We start from the raw sequence: 19,528 nt of genomic DNA on the forward strand, positions 1-19,528 counted from the left end.
GCCGTTAGTCTGGACCATGAATGTCTTTGAGTGTAGCACACGAGGGGAGGTTCAGAGCTCTGCGGCAGCGCGGTCGGCGACGCGGAACAAATTATGGGATCAGTTTTAACAGCCTGGACGCCCTTTGCCTCGGACTTAATCCCAAGGCGGTGAGTATTAACGCCGTGAGCTTGAAGCCTCAGGCATTAACTATTGTCAGCCTCAGGCCTATAAAGTTTAACTCTAAGGCCTGAGGTCTCGAGCCTCCCGTTGACCATGTTTTGTGGCTGGCCTTGTCTAGTTCGACAACCTACACGAAGTTCAGTTCTTCAGTGTTCCTTCGCAACCTCCACGCGTGCATCTCTATCTAAAACATTCGTTCGTACCCCTCAGCCAAGCGGCAATCCTTCTGGCAGCAATGGCTCTGCAACCCCTTAAGCTTATTTCTAATTCAGCCTGACAACACGGAGTCTACTTTGTTCTTCGTATCAACGATGTTGCCCTTCCCACTAACAATTTCAGGGTCGAGATTACTTTACCGTAATCAGCTAGGCAATCAGCTAGCCTGGTCCCATATCTGCACCTGCTGATGCTTACGGTTCCTTTTGCTTATCATGCTGAAGAATTGTCGTCTTTAGACTGTCGTTCGGTCCATAAACCACCCTCGGTGACAGTCCGTTCATTCGTTTCTGCCTGACGTTGAACCGAACGGACCAGTGGGGATTATTCCGAAATTGTTGAAACGGCCCCAAAGTTTTTCTTCTGGGCAGATTATATGGTTCAATGATCATTCCCCAGTGGATCTGCAGTCAGCACAAGGTTGATCTCGATTTTATCAGATAATCCGGTGCACTTCTCCCTCTCCCTCACGGAGTCTTCACTACCTGCTCATTCCTCCTTTTCCACCCTTCTCAGGCCACACTTCATATATTCTGGTGGTGCCACCCAAATCCAGCTGGCCCTTTCATATTGAGGTCCCCTCTTTTCCTGCCAGGCTGCCAGCCTTCCGTTCCTTGCCGAGGCGATCCTGCAAATTTATTTTTGGATTTTAGCTTTCAGTCGTCGATTTGGCCCCATTAACAGCTCGATCTCCTCGATCCGCACTTACACCCTGAACGCATGCGATTGTGACTGCAAAGCCTCCTCCGAACATCATCAGTCTGAATGCATTATCCGCCAATATCTTAGACTCTCTTGGTTGTCACGCCGCTGATCCCATGTCTGGCTATTGAATGGCCTTCCTGTACCAGTATAAATCAGCTGAAATCGATGTGGATTGTCGGAAACCGTGAATACCCTCTTCTCCGGTGTCGCAGTGGTCCGGCCGACAAGCCCTCTCATCTCATTGCGACCTCCGCGCTCGTATCGTTGAACTTCTTGGGCTAGCGTACTACCGCGGTTTTCATGACATGATCAATTCATCGCGCTAGTCCCGACTTTTCTCGTCGCTCAACAAGCATACTTTACGAAAGCCACGACGGCAAAAACGCCAAATCGAGTCATTGCTCACAACAACCGCATTGCGGTATCCCAACCACCTTGCAACACGTTATCTCTTCTCTGTCTGGAATCCCCGGCTCGGAATCATGTCTCCTGAACCTGACAAATCAAGCACAATCGAGCCCACGGCAGGCTCTTCCCAAGTACGGTGGCAGTTCATCAACGCCTCGGGTAACAGCCGAAACAACCTAACTCAAGTCAAACGTCACGTCATGCAAGAATATATGCGACAAAAGCGACAGGCTGCAGGCCAGTCTGACATTGACGTTGATGAGACCATGGGGGAAGGCGGCCGCAAACCTTCCAGGTCACTTCGGAAAGCCAAGGATAGCAGCCATCGCGATGACCCCGCCGACACAAGACCCAAGGTAGAGATTGACGAAAATGCTGAAGATACTGCGGCCAACATCGTGCACCAACATGGATCCGAAAAATCCTCGACTTATCCAATCAGTGAACATAACATCGCCGAGGTCGTGGAAAGCTTTAGTGCAGAAGTCGGCGCTTATCCCAAGTCCGAATCATCCGTTTCATTACCGATCCGGGACAGTCATATGTCCAGCTACAGCAGCTCCTCATCGGATTCCCGTATATGGTACTCGGCGACGTCGCAAAGCAGTAGCTCAGAGCTGGGAAGCTTGACGCCACGGTCCTCCGTCCCGACATCCCCATATGAAGTGGCGCTGTCTCCGAAAACAGTACTCAGCGCCGCACGTACTGATCCTTTCAACACCTTACCACTGGAGTTGGACCTTGACGGCCAGCGGTTGTTCGATTTCTATGTCAACGAAATGCCCGCTTGCTCTTACGGGAATCATTTTCGATCCTCTAAAGCGCACAATTGGTACACAGCAGTCTTCGTTCCTGAAGGAATGAAAGGGCCGGTGGCGTTTCAGAATACCATCCTTGTCCATGCAGCTAATACGTGGACCTGGGTTCGTAATCAAGAGGTGGACGAACGAGGTCTGATTCATCGCGACCGGGCCATTTCCATGCTTCGCGAACACCGGGAGAGACATCCTCATGACTTCTCCGATGAAATAATCATAGCTTGTCTTAGCGCTGCCGGACTTGAAGATTTCGATCCCCGCCCTGGACGCAAGCAGATTAGCTGGCTTCATATGCGCGCTGCAAGAGAGATGATCCGGGCCCGCGGTGGTCCCGCTGCATTTCTTAATACACGACTCGGAATGCTGATAAATTGGCAAGATTACATCCTCTCGGGCTATGAGACCGACGGACCGAGTTTCTTCTTTGATGCTGCACCACCGATGATACAGCCAAATGAGAGACGTGCCTCTGAGCAGCAATCGGCTACAATAACGCAGCCTATGTTGGCTTCATACCCGGTTCCAGTCGAGCTAAGCCTCTCCTGGCCTCGACCATTACTTCCATACGAAGAGATTCAATATCAATGCGGTGAATTCATAACCTTTCTCAAACGGTGTCAACAGCTTTCGGTCTATCAAGCGAGTACCACTGACGTCAATTTGCTCCAAATGCGCCACACTGCCTTCCGAGAGGGGTCACTTCTGCACCAAATTCTCGCGGCGCCTCCAGGGGCGCGCTTCACTGCATCTGGCAACCGCAAACAGTTCGTTGCGCGGCTGGTTGCCCTGCTCATGCTCAACGCGGCCCTCTGGGACTACCGACATTCCGCGCCGCACAGCGAGACGTTCCTCCAGACGCTGCAGCAGGCGGTAGTGGACAGCGAGGTGAATATGAGCGGTTCCGTTGAAGCACTACTACAGATCTTGCTCGAATGCAATGACGGATCTGTCAACACGACCAGCGACAGTTGCAGCCAAGGACCGGATTTCACGCAATACTCCCAGACTGCAAACACCCCATACCATCGGCCATGGTTCGCTGGTCGGATGCTCAAGGTCGCCAAGCGCCTCAGTTATGAGTCTTGGATGCACGTCAACTATATTCTCTTCTCTTGCCTTACTATGCAACCAGGCACGCCAAATGTTGCTCTGTGGGAAGATAGCCTTCGACAGGAGATCCTCCACGCGCCGCTCACCAAGTATATCATGTCCTCTTTGGAAGAGCTATGATGCCAGCCCCACGATTATACATTCATTTTTGTTTATCAGAATTCATATTCCTGCAACACCCTACCTAGACTCGGAGTCCTTCCTGCACCTTCCCCCTTTCTTGTGACTCATCCTTGATGATATAGACAAGATTTTCTCTCCCTCTTATCCGTCTGCAACAGCACTATACATTCTTGGGTGCAACCTCTCATATATATATATGCTTTTCCGTCAGATCACCCCTTTTGTTTACTGCATGTTATACCCCAGCTTGTACCAACGAACTCTGAAGCCATAGATTCATTTTTTGCTTTCATTCTTCCGATACTGTAATTGAAAATCAATTGGAGCATCTCTCTATGATATGATTATTATACATCTTGATCGATGACTTCAACTGACTCGATTTCGCCATCATGCAACGCTAATTGTGAAACCCACAGCAGAACCCCAATGCAGAATGCAGCCAGCTATGATATACAACAGGAAATTATCTATATATATTATATATTAAGATGCTTGCAGTTTGCAAGTCCATTGGGATGTTTGGGTTCACCTGTGGTGTAGGGGATTTGCACTCGCCTCCGCTGAAGAAACCATGGCTAGCCCCCCTTTCTTGTCCTGCTGGAGCTCCAGCCCCTGATGATGATCCATTTCATCTCTCGACTCTCTGCGATCGAAAACATGCTCGGCCTGCTCTAGCGACCGGCCGGCGGTCTCGGGGTAGGCGAACCAAACCAGCAGGGCGGCGGCCCAGTTGAACGCGGCGAAGCAGTAGAAGTAATTGAAGCCCATGCGTGATCGCGCGATCGGGGTGCACTGGGCGAAGATTAGGTTCAAACTCCAATTTGTGGCGGTGGCGATCGACGCTCCTCGGGCACGGATGGCCGTGGGGAAGATCTCGGACTGGTAGAGCCAGGAGATGAGGCCCAGGCCGGTGAAGAAGACGGAGAAGACGAAGAAAAGGGCGATGGCGGCGCGGACGGCGGTCGCGGGCGCCGGCGGGTCGGTGGTGAAGTTGCGGTAGGCTTGGCCGAGGGCAGCTTCGATGCACATGGTGGCGCCCATGCCCACGAGGGAGGGGAGAAGGAGGGTGCGACGGGGCACCCGGTCGATGAAGAGGATGATGAAGACGGTGTTCCAGAACTGGGCGAGCGCGCCCCAGATGCCCTGGATCATGAGCGAGGTGGTCTCGGACAGGCCGAGCGAGCGGTAGAGGCCTGGGTTGTAGGTCGAGATGATGTTGGTGCCCGAGCACTGCGTGAAGGCTTGCATGCCGCAGGCGAGGAGGATGCGATGGCGCCAGGTCGCCGAGGTGAAGAGGAGAGCACGCCAGGTGCGCGGGGCGCGGCGTCGCTCCTCGGCGATGCTGGCCCGGATTTGCGCGTATTCGGTCTCGACGAGGGAGGTGTTGGCCGCGTGGAGGCGGGTGAGCGTGGTGCGGCCTTCATCAGTGCGACCCTGTTCGATGAGCCAGCGGGGGGATTCGGGGAGGAACCAAATTCCTCCGCTGAGGACGATCGCAGGCAGAGCTTGCAGGGCGAGCGGAAAGCTCCAGGTGAAGTTCCCTGTGCGGAGAGAGCAGCCGTATCCGACCCATTGCTGATGGAGAAGGTTTAGAAAGTATATATTTTCGGTGATTCGAGCAACCTACTGCGACGACTGCCCCTAATCCAATCATCCATTGTTGGAGGGATCCTAAAAAGCTTCGGATTCGCGGGGGGGATACCTCACTCTATTTCAATTGATTGTTAGACTGGTTTGAGGATGAGGGGATGCGGATGATGAGGAACAAGGGCTGGAGTTGTGTAAGAGGACTTACACAGTAGACGGGGATGATGGATGACATCAGTCCCACCGACAGGCCGGCAATCAAGCGGCCAGCAATGAGCATGGCCACATTGACCGCGCCCGCCTGCAAAGCAGCCCCCAGGGTCGCCAGAAGACCGCCAACGAGCAGCACGGGTCTCCTACCCCACGGGTCAGAGAGGTATGAGACAACCAAGGAACCTATGATAGCGCCGCCTGTCACAGGGTTGTCAGTCTGGCAGTCCAATAATAATAACTGAATAGGTTGAGCGGGTGGGCCAAGTTAGCAGATTGCAGGGAACCAGATGCACACACCGTTATACGAGGCGACGATCCCGCCCGTGGCGGCATCCGAAGGACTATGAAATCGGTGTTTGAACGTCTCCTGGTCGATGACAGTGGAGATCACCCCGGAATCATATCCGAAAAGGAAGGATCCCAATGTTGCGAACATACAACACGCGGTGACCAACAAGTAGGAAGAGGAGAACATGGTTCAATTGGGAGGGGGGGGTTTCCTTTTGGGAAAGTGGGTTGTGGTTCTGGAAGAAGCTCGGGCGGAGCAGGATTGCGAGGCGAATACGAGCTGCCACGTGAAGGAGAATCCCGATTGCCGGACTCTGTTCTGTTTCTGATGTTCTAATGGTTATATAAATGTTAGATCCATGGATCAGTGAACGACATTGTCATGACATGATATAGATGTTGTTGTTCAAGGCTTTGAGGGAGAGGGTTGCAAGCAAGTGCTGCGCTGAGCTGCGCTGAGCTGAGGTTGAATAATGGATTTGACAGTAGTAGACAGACGACAATAGAACAATGGAACAATAGAGTACTGTACTAGAACGCAGGCGAAGTCCAGATCAGTAAGCAATTAGACAGATACTTGTAACTCAGAAGAAGGGTGGGAGAGAGAGACAAATGACGCAGGAGTCTTTAGGTCATTCCCTGGCTAGAAAATAATAATACAAAAAATCAATAAAATGATTGTGGAAGGACAATGGAAAAGACGTGGAAAATGAATTAATGGCCTGAGGCATACATGCGGACTTTTCACCCTCACTCGCCCTTCGGCTTTTTGAAGGGCGCGACCGAGGCTGACTGATAGTAATCATAGCAGAGCAGCCATAGTCATATCGGCCAGAAGACGCCGAGGATGAAGGATTAACTAACCGTGCCCTGATCTGTGGGAATATTCGAACTCTGTAAAGTAAGCACCTTCTATATGACGACATTAATTAAATAAATGAAAGTGACTAAGAGAATTCATATGCTGACAGGGAACAGAAAACGAGTAGAATCAGCATAAGAAACTAATGCTCGCCGATTGTCTTATGCTGATATACCTGCACATCGACAAATGCCGGCCAGTTCGCCGAAGCCAGCCCTACCTATGAGCCATTTTTCTTCCCTCACCTTCAACTCAGGGCTCTCACCTTCCTTTTCCACCGTCGTTTTCTGGTTGCATGTGCGTAGTTTGGAAATCTGCTCTGTCTCCATTGGCTCATCTAGTCCCCTTTTCTCTCCCTCTGCTTCCCAGTTCCTCGCGATCCTGCTCCCTTTCCATCCCAATTCCTTCCTCTGTGTGCGCAAAGGGTCCCCCCGTCGCATTCGGTCGCTAGTAGAGGCTGCTACATCTCCACCTCGACAAGGATCTCTCGACTGTGCCAAAAAAAAAAAAAAAAAAAAGAGAGTTGTCTTTAGGAACATCTTGTTTCCCTCCGAGAGACCAATGTAAATGGCCCCCTCCCTTCAAGCTCGTATTTCCCGAATGCTTGATTCTTTTGCTGTTCTACCTTTCCCTCTCTCGGATATAGCGTCCAATTCCCCGACGGGTCAATCGATCTATACAGTACTATACAGTACAGTACACTATCACTACCCCAACCACTTTTCTTCCTCATCTGCCCTCTTCATCTATGATCCAGGTAGAGAGCAAAGGAAGAAGAGGCGGTAGATGGGGCAAAGGAAAATACGACTGTCATGGGATCGGAGGTCCGATGCATGATGCATGGTCTGGGCAATTTGTGGATTTTTTTATTTGACTCAGCGCAAGTCTTACTAATAAATGCTTTCTTCCGCTGGTGCCCCAGACCAGACAGACACTCGGACACTCTGACACTCAGCCAGAGAGAAACACAAACCAAGACTCCTCGTCTCTTCGACTCTTACCTACTCATACTCTTTCTCTTCCTACATACCATACGTACACAGACTCTCCCTCTGTCCCTTCCTTTCTTGGCTTTCGACCTATCTTCCACCGCAAACAAGCCAGTGCCTGCGCTTTAGTGACGTGTCGATCTTCCTTTCACTCCCTCGGCGAACGATCGTCGAGCTGCTCTCTGCTCTCGGTCCCTCCCTCCGTCCCTCCTTCCTCCCACTTCGTGGTGCCTTCCATGACCCTGTGAGACGCCAATTCCACACCCTCGTGGACGTGCGATCATAAATTGGCTCGCCACGCGGGTCGCCGTTCCCTTGCTGATCGGAACAGTTCCTTCCTCGTTATCACTTCCGATCGGATCTCCGACTTGCTCATACCCCCTTGCATGTCTTTGCGCCGACCGCCGTGAGATCGATCTTCTTCTGCTCCCACCCCCCACCCCACGTCATCTGCCTCTCTCTCCCTCATGGCATCCCCTTCCGGTCCGTTAATCGCCGACCCTGCGAATGAGGACGATCCCTCTGCTGTCTCCGATTCGTTTTTTGCTCCCCATGATGATGTCGATCCCGCTGCCTCGGCCCTTCATGACGAAGATGATTTACCCATGAGGGACGAGGGGCTCAAGCCTGTCAAGGAACCGCTGCCTATGCAAAAGCGTCGCCGGGTAACGCGGGCCTGTGATGAATGTCGTCGCAAGAAGATCAAGTGCGACGGCAAGCAGCCGTGCACGCACTGCACGGTCTACAGTTACGGTAAGTCTCCATTCTCCCTGTCGGACCTTACTTCCGCAACCCTTTCCTGGCTGTGGTCGCTCATCAGCTTCGGTCGTCCGCAGAGTGCACTTACGACCAACCTTCCAACCGTCGTCGCAACCCCGCTCCGCAATATGTTGAAGCTCTGGAAAATCGACTGCACAAAGCCGAGGCCCTGCTGCGCGTCGTGCTGCCGGATCTAAATCTGGACGATCCACAATTCGACGTGCATGCTACCGAGCAGATGCTGGCCGCCATCAAGCGTGAAAAACCCCCGCCTCTCCCGCAGCAACAGCAACAGCAGCCGCAGCAGCCGCAGCAGGAACCGGCTGCACCATCTGCACCTGCTGACACGACGAACGGATCGCAACCCTCAGTCCCCGCCCCCGCTGACGACACGACCGCGGATGGGGCTAATGGTGATGAATCGCTGCTTGAGTCGATGGTCGATAATTCAGGTTACCTTGATCTTGATGATCAGGGACATTGGGATTATCATGGACACAGTTCTGGTATGACGTTTATCCGACGCCTGCGGAAGCAGCTCGGAGCTTCCGACATGCCGCTGCCTACTCTCCGGTCGCGACCGGTCGCGCAAACGCTCTTTGACAGCCCCAAATCCGTATCTGAATCGCCGCAAGATGCGTCTCTGCCGCCCACGCATGATCTTCCCTCCCGGGAAATTGGCCGGCGACTGTGTCACAATGCCTTGGACGATGCCTGCGCGTTAATGCGTTTCGTGCATGAACCTACGTTTTACACCATGTTTGATCGAATCTATGACACGCCACTAGACCAGTTTACCAACGAGGAGAATTCCTTCCTGCCGCTACTCTATATTGTAATGGCCGTCGGATGTCTTTTTTCTGACGATGGCTCCAGTACCTTGGATATCTCAGGCTACGAGGGTGCTATCGGGCAAGGGTAGGTCGCCTCTTGTCGGTCTGTTTGAGGAATAAACTAATTCGCGATTGCAGATTTCAATACTTCAAAGCAGGTCGCCAGCTCCTGGAAATTACCGACTGCCGCGACTTGACCTCGCTCCAGGCCATCTGTTTCATGATTCTATTCCTGCAATCGTCCGCCAAACTTAGCACATGCTACTCTTATATTGGTATCGCACAGCGATCCGCTCTGCGATTAGGTCTGCACCGCAATGTGACGATACACTTTACCCCTCTTGAGCAGGAGATGCGCAAACGCATCTTTTGGACAATTCGCAGAATGGATGTCTATGTCAGCACTTTACTCGGGTTACCTCTGATGCTGAACGACGATGACATTGATCAAGTGTACCCAGAGCCGGTCGATTCGGAATTCATCACCAAGACTGGCATCCTACCCGTGCCTTCGGATCATACCCCTTTGATGGCTGGAGCCATTGCGCATACTCGGCTGACCAACATCACACTTAAGGTTGTGCAATACATCTACCCTGTGAAGAAAGCGCAACATCCTGTCGCATCGGATCAGCGCTATGTGGTCAGCCACTCCAAAATCCGGGAGATTGAGAGGGACCTTCAAGCCTGGATGGAAGAGCTTCCCGCGGCTCTGCGACCCGGGACGGAGGTCTCCCCACAGCTCGAGCGGTAAGTTGTTTCCCTCTCCAGGGGTTGACTATTTGTCCTTACTGACTGTCTACAGCATCCGCCAACTACTCCGCATTAGTTACGCCCACGTTCAGGTCATACTCTACCGGCCCTTCCTTCACTATGTCTCTAGCGGCTCGCAAGCTCGAGGAGTGGACCGGCGATCCTACGCTTGCGCTGCGGCATGTGTTAGTGTCTCACGCAACATCGTACATATCACGACCGGCATGCATAAGAGAGGGCTACTCAATGGATCGTTCTGGTTCACCATGTATACCACCTATTTCGCCATTTTGTCGCTGTTGTTCTTCGTGCTCGAGAATCCCGACTCTCCAACCGCAAAGGATGGCGTCCTCAAAGACGCCATGGAAGGCAAAAACACGTTGGCAGGATTAGCGAAGAAGAGCATGGCGGCAGATCGGTGCTCTCAGAGCCTCAATGGTCTTTTCAAGAACCTTCCGGAGCTGCTCAAGAATCGTCAGAGTGCGAAGAAGCGGGCGAGCTTGAAGCGGCCCGCCCCCTCGTCTGGCCACCACACCCGCCCACCTCCCGCCAAGAGCGCCGCGAACGCTGCCGCCTCGGTGCCCTTGGAGATGCCACCACCACAGCGTGCCAACACTTTCCCCACGCAACTGCTCGGTCGATCGGTGAAGCAAGAGGCTAGCAATACGCCCAAGAGCTTCGATGACAGTGCTGCTAGCCGCAGTCCTGCTTCTAATGTGCGCCCAAGCCAGCCCTCAACGTGGATCCCGTCCACGCCCGAGATGGCTGCTGATGCCGTGTCCACGCCGTCGGATATTGCATCCAACCACGACAGGACGCCCGCGTCGACAGGGGCATCTCCGGTATCCATGTCGCTCGCCTTGGGCGATGTCACACCAAATCAATTTGGGGCGCACGCATTCGCCAATCCCAGTCAGTTCCCAGATCTAATGCCCATCATGTTCCCATCGGACGACCCTTTTGCCTATCCGACACAACCGATGTCTACACTAGAGAACGATCACTTCGGCCAGGACCCAGCCAGCGCTACGACTGCCACCTCTTTCGCCCCTGGTTTGGCCTCCACGGCCGACGGCAGCACCGTCAGCACGATGGGAGTATCCACCCCCACATTGGATAGCTTCGGCAATTTCTCCGTTTTTCCCAGCGGAAATCCGGGGGCCATCAGCTCCAGTGTGCCGGGCCGCTTGCCCAATCAGCCACCGCATCATATTAACCACTCGCGGCTGCAGTCCCCCGTCTCCCATGGAACCTCGACCCCTGTCAACGGCGCCGAAGCCGTCAACAGCCCCGATCTGGTCTCCCTGCCTAACCAGAACTTCATCTGGCAAGGCTACAACTTCCAGCCTCCCAGTAATTTCCCCACGGAGATGATGACTGCGACAGCCACGCCGACCGGATTGGGTCAATTCGGAATGGGCGCGCCCGACCCCACGTCGCTGGGCGTCGGATTAGACTTGGGCCTCCCACTTGACGATATTTTCGGAAATACCGACGCATGTCGGCCCGGCGGTTTCAGTAATGAGGAATGGCTTCAGTTCATGAATGCCGGGAATTGAAAAAAAATCGAATTCGTGAACCCGAAAAGAAAAAAAGCAAAAGAAGTACTAATCAAATACCCATATGTTTGTATATGCTGTTTTTTGGTCTGGACCCATGAAGACCATAATGTTATGAAGGCATTGCGTGGGGGGAGTTCTCTGGGCGGCGTTCGGTTGTTGCTTGGGATCGACATGAGTTTCCTTTCTGTGTTCCTTGGTTCTTTGCACCACGGGATTGGCATCTCTTTTGTGCTCGGTACTTTTTTTTGTTGACGTTGCTAAATCTTTGAATATGATTGATGATCTATATATCACAGGTTATGTTGTGTACATTCTAAACTTACCTATTGGAATCTCGTCTTGCCGGTGCAGGACCATCTCTGCCATATCGTACATACTTTCGAGTATATATATATATCTCTCTCTCTCTCCAAAGGTGTATATCCAACTAGAATTTGGGAACCGGGCTCAACCTCTCCTCCGCCGAGGGGGCTGATACCAGCTCCAAATATTCAATCCGATCTTCGTTCCGGAGGTGACCGGGAACGCGGCATGCCACGTCTCCGGATATCCCGACCCATCCGGTCGCAGGTTCTCCCAGAAGATGGCATTGCCATTGATGGGCTTGAATGTAACTCCCTGCGAGGCAGCGGCAGCGGCAGCGGCAGCATGGCTTGGCTCACCATCCTTAGGCTTCCCTCCTGGAGGGGCAGCAGCAGCAGCATCATCCGCAGGGCACTCCACAAACCGACACCATTCGCGGAGGGCCGCGGCACTCCGAGGCATCCTCAGCCGCGGAAAGTTTGTGCCTCCACCCTCGCAGTCATCCCCCAAGTAGACCATAAATGTGCTGAGGCGGTCCCCGCCACGGGCAGCGGATCCGGCCCAGTCATAGTGGTGGACGTAGTGGCCGGAGGTGTTGTAGCGTTGAGCCCACATGCGTTCAATGTAGAGGTGCGGTTTCCAGCCCTGGAACGCGGCGGCGCGGGCCTCGAGGCATCGGACGGTGTTGTCGCGGGGAAGAAGAGCGCGGTCGGAGAGGCGGCGGGTGGCATCGTGAGTTGTGTTTTGGCCGTTGTAGATCGTGGAGAGAGTGTAGTTCGATTTACTTTTCAGGGGTCAGCTTTCCGTTTGTGGTTTCCTGTGCAAATCATGGAAAGGGAATTGTGCTTGGTGCTTGGGGAATTGGTTGAGATGGGATCAAAGCACTGTGGTCGGGATAGAATGGTTTTTAAGTGGGAAAGTACCTTAGATTGACGATGTGGTCCGTTTCTTCCGCCGACAAGAAATCCTCAATATATATGACCAATGGATCTTTCTGCAGGAGGTGAACCCGGTAATTGTCGGGGGCACAATTCGGAGTGACCCCATCTGGAAGACTCAGGATATCCGGGTTGAGGGTGAGGCCCGAATCGGGCTCGGTCCCGTCGGCATCGAGGTCGAGGTCGAAAAGATTCCCTGCGGATGAATCGGAAAAGAGTTGGCGGAGGAGCGGCGCGAGAACGAAGAAGTATGCGGGGAGAAGATAGAGCAGCGACGAGAGGAGAGTGGAAAGGGAGAATTTGAGCATATTGATCAATTCCCTCCCCCGGAGGTTTGATTGTCGGATCCCTATTCTTGCGGAGGGCTCGGCAGGAGATGGATAATTGATCTGATAACTCAGTCTGTGCATTGGAGTTATGCAAGTACATTAGTAGATATGCAACTTGGTGAGCCTGTCCTTTCATGATTAGTCACGGCGTCGGGAATTGGTTCAGACGCCGCATATAAGCCGAGAGACTGTTATCTCCGAGGAAGAACCATTTGGTCCGGTCGACTCCAACGAGTTTTGCGTTTATCCTATCTCCTGGTGTAGTCAGCACACACAGGCCATGTTGATCAAGAAGGTTTTCCCATGCACGCGACAATGCTCGCCTGCGGACAAGCGATGGCTCCGCTCATACTCGAGGGGCCTTCTCCACGCCGTCTGGGGTCTCCAAACACCATGGCGTCATGGAGTAATCCGGAGTCAAAGGATCTACACCGCTGCTTTCGTCATGCTGTCCAGTGAGAAACAAAAGACAGAACCTAAAAGGAACCATTGATGATTGCATGCGGAGACTCCGCGTTTTCAGTCTTCCAGAACCAGCGTCAACGCGGAGAAGCGTTCTTGAGCCCGCATGGGTAGTGCGGGTGAGCGCCGACCCCGCCGTCTAAAGGGACTTCCGGTCAGCTGACCACTAATCCCCTTAAGGTTAGAGTGTCCACGCTACACCACATACAGACTAGAGTAGGATAGGCGCTATCGCTCCTTCGCAGCTGTGTTGAATTTATGTAATTCGACTTGCTCATGGCTGAATTAAGCCTCGTATGCGTTGCCCGTCTCGGTTAGCCTACATCCACCGGCCTTTCCTTCGTCTTCGGCAACCTTCTGCTCGTATCCGGAGCTCTACGTAGCACTTATACGCTACGTTTCTGGCAGGTCTGAAGACAACACATCTCGTACACAATACTTACATAGTACATTATCTGCGCCACTGCATCTCCAGGTCAACCGACTTTTAGCTTTTTACCTTCCAATATACCCGTTAACCGGTGTCCGATCCACGCCGAACTAAAGGTTGATCAGCACCACACTTACGCACGTCTCGGCTTAGTCGGCTCTCTTCCGGGGGAGGACCCCATCAAGGAATAGGGTTAAGGCTTCATCCCGTCATCCTGACTGGCCTAAACATGGTTACGAAGGATGTTGGGAGGGAAGGGGTGTCAGAAACCGGCTAAGTCCTCTCTTGAACTCGACAGCCCGACAGGGGCATCGAAAAGTCGCTTAACACTGATTGTGGACCTCCCTGCCTCGGGGCAATTCTCAAACTCCTACGCTCTGATTCGTAGAAGAGCCGACATGAGGCGAAGCCGAAGACAGCAATGCTGGACCGTTCCAGACAACAAACGAGATCGGCACCCCGAGTTCGCCAGTCTGGTAGAGATAAGGCTTTTAAGGCCGAGCTTAAAGTTCAACTGGGAATGGGTTGGTCCACCGGCAAAGTCTTCACCGTGGCCAAGTCGCCACAGGCTCGTTACCTTGGAACGTGCAGGGCCCAGTCAGCAATCAGTCGTTTTCCATGAGGGTTATTTGCTTTCGCAGGCGCCGGAACAGTCGGGTAAATGTCCAATGTAAGGGGGCAACCAGGATTATATACCTTCTCCTCGTGCAGGGAAATTTTTGAACCTTCGCCCCCACACCCTAAATCTGCGGCTGAATGTTTCCTTCGCAAGAACTTCTCCGCGCCGGCTAAGCGAGACATAGTCAGTCTGGGGAAAACTCTCCCCCGACCCAGTTTCCCACATCACGAGGCGACCTTTGTGGGAATCAAGGCAATAGTTTGCATGATAAGGACCAATTAGCTGCTTGCTTGACGTATCAAATGCGTGCTATTCACAAAAATCCCCATGTTGAGTCTCCCCAGATGGGGTTTCGGTCAGACGTGGATTGTGGAGAGCGTTCGACGAAGAGGAGAATCCACACGGTTCAGTGTTGATGCGTCGCTCACTGTAGATAATTACTTTAGGGGCCCGGCCCGTCTCGCCCAGTTTTTAAATCTTCCTCAACTTCCGCCTTCAGAACTTTCTCACTCCCATATCTACTTCCATCATCTCCCCCTTCCTTGTCTTTGTTGGCAGGAAGCCTTCTGTTTTTACTTTCTTCCTTCCTCTTGATCTTTTCACCTCAAGAGATATTTGGGACTTGCTCATCGGCCTTCACATCTTCTGTCCTTCTTTCTCCCCTCCCCTCCTCTCCCCCCTTCCTCCTTCTTTCGCCCCCTCATAGCAATGGGTGGCATCCTCCACCTGGTCGAGGATCGGCCTACGCCGAAAGCTGTTTACAACTGGCGAGTTTATGCACTGGCCGCCATTGCATCATGCGGTTCTCAAATGATCGGGTACACCAGTGGTTTCATCGGCACGACCATCACATTGGACTCTTTCATGACCGAGTTTGGTCTGGACAAGAAGACTAGCTCCGAGAGAGACCTGATCAGCGAAAACATTGTCTCTCTCTTCATTGCCGGTGCCTTCTTCGGAGCTTTGCTCACCTATGGTATCTCGTACTATGGGGGACGCAAATGGAGTTTGACCATCGCTTCGGCTGTCTTCGTTCTCGGAGCGGGTTTGCAGTTGGGTGCCAACAGTTCAACCGGTCTCGGCATGCTTTATGCGGGCCGTGTGTTGGCCGGTCTCGGCACCGGAGTTGCCTCCAATATTGTCCCGATGTACCTGTCCGAGCTAGCCCCTCCCGCCATTCGAGGTCGTCTTGTTGGTTTGTATGAACTTGGCTGGCAAGTCGGTGGCATGGTCGGTTTCTGGATCAACGTAAGTTATTTGTCCGTGCAATACGGTCTTGATGCTACCCAGCACCTATTTCCTATCCCCACAAGACTGAGGGCTTCAAGCTAACCCGTCTTGCTTCTAGTATGGCGTTGAGCAAACCATTCCTGCCAGCCACAAGCAATGGGTCATTCCGTTCGCCATCCAGATTATTCCATCAGGAATGCTTTTCCTCGGCTCTCTATGGATGAAGGAATCTCCCCGTTGGCTGTTTACCAAGGGCCGCCGCGAGCAGGCCATTGCGAACCTGTGCTGGGTCCGTCAGTTGGAGCCCACTGATATCTATATCACCGAGGAAATCGCTGCTATGGATCAGAGTCTCGAGGAGCAAAAGGCCACCATCGGTGTCGGTTTCTGGAAGCCCTTCCAGGCTCTCGGTCAAGCCAAGAACCTGCAGTATCGCCTGTTTCTGGGATGCATGCTCTTCTTCTGGCAGAACGGCTCTGGAATCAACGCAATTAACTACTATAGCCCGACCATTTTCGAAAGCATTGGTGTTCAGGGCAACACGAAGGGAATTTTGAACGGTGTCTTTGGTGTCGTCAAGGCTGTCATCACTATCGTCTGGTTGCTTTTCCTGGTTGACCAGCTCGGTCGTCGCAAGCTGCTGCTTATCGGTGCGGTTTGTGGCTCAGTCTGCATGTGGATTATTGGCGCGTACATCTGTGTGGTGGAGCCTACCAAGCATCCCCAAGACCACCTCAACAGCGGTGGTATCGCGGCTATCTTCTTTTTCTACCTCTGGACAGCCGTCTATACACCTACTTGGAACGGTACTCCGTGGGTCATCAACGCGGTATGTTCTTCTGTGTTTTTTCTGTCATATTCTGCGCAATCCACTGACTGGTTTGAGCAGGAGTTCTTCCACCCCAACATCCGTTCCGTGGCGCAGGCCGCCACCACCGCCAGTAACTGGCTTTTCAACTTCCTGGTCTCCCGGTTCACGGAGCAGATGTTCGAGAAGATGGGATACGGCGTGTACTTCTTTTTTGCCTCCCTGTCGTTCCTGGCATTCTTCTTCGCTTTCTTCCTCATCCCGGAGACCAGTGGTATCCCTCTGGAGGTGACCGATCAGCTGTTCAAGATCAAGCCGATCTGGCGGGCCCACTCCATCCTCAAGGAGCAGCTCAAGGAAGAGGAGGAACGCTTCCGTGCGGAGATCAAGGATGGCATGTTCGACAAGCCCGAGCCCCAGGAGCACCTGGAGAACACGAAAGCCGCATGATGATGGGAGTTTGTCGATTAGCCTGTTTTGTTTTGGTTTCGGTTCTTACACCTAGACGGATTGTATATATGCGAACGATAGATCATAGACCTGGATATATATTATTTTCTCTCTTTTTGGACATCTGCGTCTGTTGGTAGTGAAGTGGTTGAGTTGGATCAACGAAATACCCAGCTAAATAATTGACATCAAAAATGACTTAGCCTCTTTTATCACAATGCACTTGAGGTTGTTTTCTTTTTCTTTCCCACCCCCCCCCTTCCCCCTCGAACCTGTCCGAAATAACTAAACTTTGTAATGCATGATGGCGAAATGTGGATGCCTAAAATTCTCCGCTGACTATGCTGCAGGAGGGCCCTGCATAAGTTTTCCTAAAGACAGCCCCAGTTGGATTGACCATCCATTCCCCCCAAAGACAAAGAGAAAGGGGAGGGCACCGCCACCCCGGGGTAAAAAAAAGCCAAGTGTGCAGTATGTACAGTACGGTACATACACTACAGCAATCCCTCGCTCCGTGACGCGATCGGGTTTGAAGGAGGTTTTTTCAGCGGTCGAACTGCAGGTGACTCGTATGAATCTTGATTTTCCTTGGTGGTGTCACCTTCCAAGATGGGGAGGAAGATGGAGAACTGAAGCCTTGGGGAGAGAGAGACATTGGCGTTAGTAAGTCTTCTAGGTACTACAGGGGGAAAAAGCTTTTTTTTTTCTGTTGTTTCCTCGGGTAAGTCAGGTCCGGTCCGATGTTTTGAATTCGATATATTTACAGCAACTATGGGGGGGATGATAGGTTATGAATGAAAGTTATGAATTTCGTGTATGTATTCAGGGCTTGGGGGAGGTCATTTGAATAGCTGGATGGACTATTTTAGTAAGATTCACGGCTCGGAGTGAATGAACTTCCGACTCAATAATCAGAATACGGAGGAGGGACTGAGAGGGGTAAACCGACCCAGTTAGTACCTTAGTATTCACTAGCTGAGTCGAGTCTTTTTTGTACTACCATTTGTGGTAGAAGTGGGTAAGGTAGTCAGTCCACCTGCGTCCCATGTGTGGTACAGCACATACAGACATACAGTTTGCTGCTGTATGTATAGGGAATTTAGACACTGAAAGAAATGGGTGGTGGGTGCATTTGCATGCAAATGCCGCTCCCCTCCGTCCTTCCCGGAGAAGCCCGGGACCATCTGACTAATGACCAAAGAAACCCCCCCCCCCCCCCCGAACAGAAAAAAAAGGTTCCAAGAAACCCAAGAGTCCAAGAGTCCAAGAAGTCCAAGACCTGCACCCTCGGGGCGGGAAAAGAAGCGCCAAGAGAGGTATGGGGAGAGGAATTACTTGGTATGTTTTGGTATTTTGGCCACCCGGTCATTCTTGACTTCTTGGTGGACGTTCGATAGCGAAAACAAGGATCAGACTTTTACATAAGATGAATCCAACTATAGTAGAGCTACGTATTGTACAGTACAAAGTAAGTACCTAGTGAGGTGTTGGTTGGAATCGTAACAATAATCCGTTGGCTGGTGCTTCCTTCCCTCACGGCTCCAAATGTCAGACACGAGAATAGGCTCCACAGGTCTTTGCGGAAAAAGGAAAGGCATCGATTCCTGCAAAGTCGACCTTCGAGACTTCCAGTCGCCATTTCTATGAGGTGATGATAAGCAGGCAGACAAGGAACGAGGGGGAGAGAGAGGGAGGGGGGAAGCGCAGGACGGAGGGCTAAGAAGGGTAACTTGGCCAACTTGGCAAGTTTTCTTATGCGGGGGGAAAGGGACTACCAGGACTAGTCTGTCCGTCGGATTGTCAGACAACATTATTCTCATGGCAGCTAAGCAGATAAGTTACGGTCCCTATTGCGGTCCCTAGATCATAGTAGGACGGACTAAGTCAGTCAGTCGGTTAGTCCCATGTGCCAATACGGGGGCGAGGGAGAACGGTTATTCGAGGCTTCGTTCAAGCCCACTAGGACTAGTTTCGAATCCCTTAAGCTCTAACCATTCCGGCCGGCACTAAGTTAATTTTAGTTGGAAAACTAATTTTCGCGGTGGATGGTGGGTTTGTGTCCGTGGGGGAAATTGTTTAGCTTTGCCGTAGGGGAAAACGAAGGCAGTTAAAGATTGACAGTGACAATTGAGAATGTTTCTCAGCATGAATCAGAGGTATGATATCAGCCTAGACATAAACAGATGTCCTGGCAGGGTGTATGTAGGCTTGTGGTGTAAACTTTCTGTAACTAGTAAGTTGGTTACCTGGGTGCAAAAAGAAAAAAAGAAAAGAAGAGTCAGAAAAAGAAAGAGGCCCAGGCGATGCCATGCCACGCCACGCAGCCCCGCACGGTGTGTCTTGGCCCGGACAATGCCCAGTCCTGGCTTGGGCTTCTTGTCCGTCCACTGCCTACTGCCCATCTCTTTTTCTCCCCTCCGCCCGGTTGAGTCTTCGCCTTTTCTAGGCAAGGCTCGTCTCTTGCTCTCTCGCTCTCTCCTCGGCTCGGCCCCAAGACTTTCCTCCCCTGATTCTCTCTTCTGAAGGCCCCCTCCCTCCTCCTCCTCCTCCTCCCTCCCTCCCTTTCCA

At 52.3% G+C, this 19,528-nt stretch overlaps 5 protein-coding genes across 5 annotated transcripts; 3 read left to right on the top strand and 2 right to left on the bottom strand.

The window, feature by feature from the left end:
• Positions 1 to 1,565: 1,565 nt before the first annotated feature.
• On the top strand, positions 1,566 to 3,539 carry ASPACDRAFT_56491 (sigma-70 region 2 family protein; the record flags this gene model as incomplete). The annotated part of the gene is made up of 1 exon (XM_020203132.1): positions 1,566 to 3,539. One exon carries the CDS (start codon positions 1,566 to 1,568, stop codon positions 3,537 to 3,539), a length of 1,974 nt encoding a protein of 657 aa, XP_020061431.1.
• Positions 3,540 to 4,070: 531 nt separating this feature from the next.
• Positions 4,071 to 5,820, bottom strand: ASPACDRAFT_56492 (sugar porter family MFS transporter; the record flags this gene model as incomplete). Its single annotated transcript, XM_020203133.1, has 4 exons — positions 4,071 to 5,120; positions 5,173 to 5,253; positions 5,341 to 5,543; positions 5,643 to 5,820. 4 exons carry the CDS (start codon positions 5,818 to 5,820, stop codon positions 4,071 to 4,073), a joined length of 1,512 nt encoding a protein of 503 aa, XP_020061432.1.
• Positions 5,821 to 7,951: 2,131 nt separating this feature from the next.
• On the top strand, positions 7,952 to 11,388 carry ASPACDRAFT_20953 (putative C6 transcription factor (Mut3); the record flags this gene model as incomplete). The annotated part of the gene is made up of 4 exons (XM_020198985.1): positions 7,952 to 8,237; positions 8,321 to 9,161; positions 9,215 to 9,826; positions 9,882 to 11,388. The coding sequence occupies 4 exons, from the start codon at positions 7,952 to 7,954 to the stop codon at positions 11,386 to 11,388; spliced, it is 3,246 nt and encodes a 1,081-aa protein (XP_020061433.1).
• A 450-nt stretch (positions 11,389 to 11,838) lies between these two features.
• ASPACDRAFT_38665 (oxidoreductase, 2OG-Fe(II) oxygenase family) lies at positions 11,839 to 12,940 on the bottom strand (the record flags this gene model as incomplete). The annotated part of the gene is made up of 2 exons (XM_020200483.1): positions 11,839 to 12,478; positions 12,618 to 12,940. 2 exons carry the CDS (start codon positions 12,938 to 12,940, stop codon positions 11,839 to 11,841), a joined length of 963 nt encoding a protein of 320 aa, XP_020061434.1.
• Positions 12,941 to 15,180: 2,240 nt separating this feature from the next.
• On the top strand, positions 15,181 to 16,960 carry ASPACDRAFT_19750 (sugar porter family MFS transporter; the record flags this gene model as incomplete). Its single annotated transcript, XM_020198891.1, has 3 exons — positions 15,181 to 15,720; positions 15,821 to 16,531; positions 16,592 to 16,960. 3 exons carry the CDS (start codon positions 15,181 to 15,183, stop codon positions 16,958 to 16,960), a joined length of 1,620 nt encoding a protein of 539 aa, XP_020061435.1.
• Positions 16,961 to 19,528: the final 2,568 nt, after the last annotated feature.

Source organism: Aspergillus aculeatus, assembly GCF_001890905.1.
Source record: "Aspergillus aculeatus ATCC 16872 unplaced genomic scaffold ASPACscaffold_1, whole genome shotgun sequence".
In the NCBI taxonomy this organism is placed as follows: domain Eukaryota; kingdom Fungi; phylum Ascomycota; class Eurotiomycetes; order Eurotiales; family Aspergillaceae; genus Aspergillus; species Aspergillus aculeatus.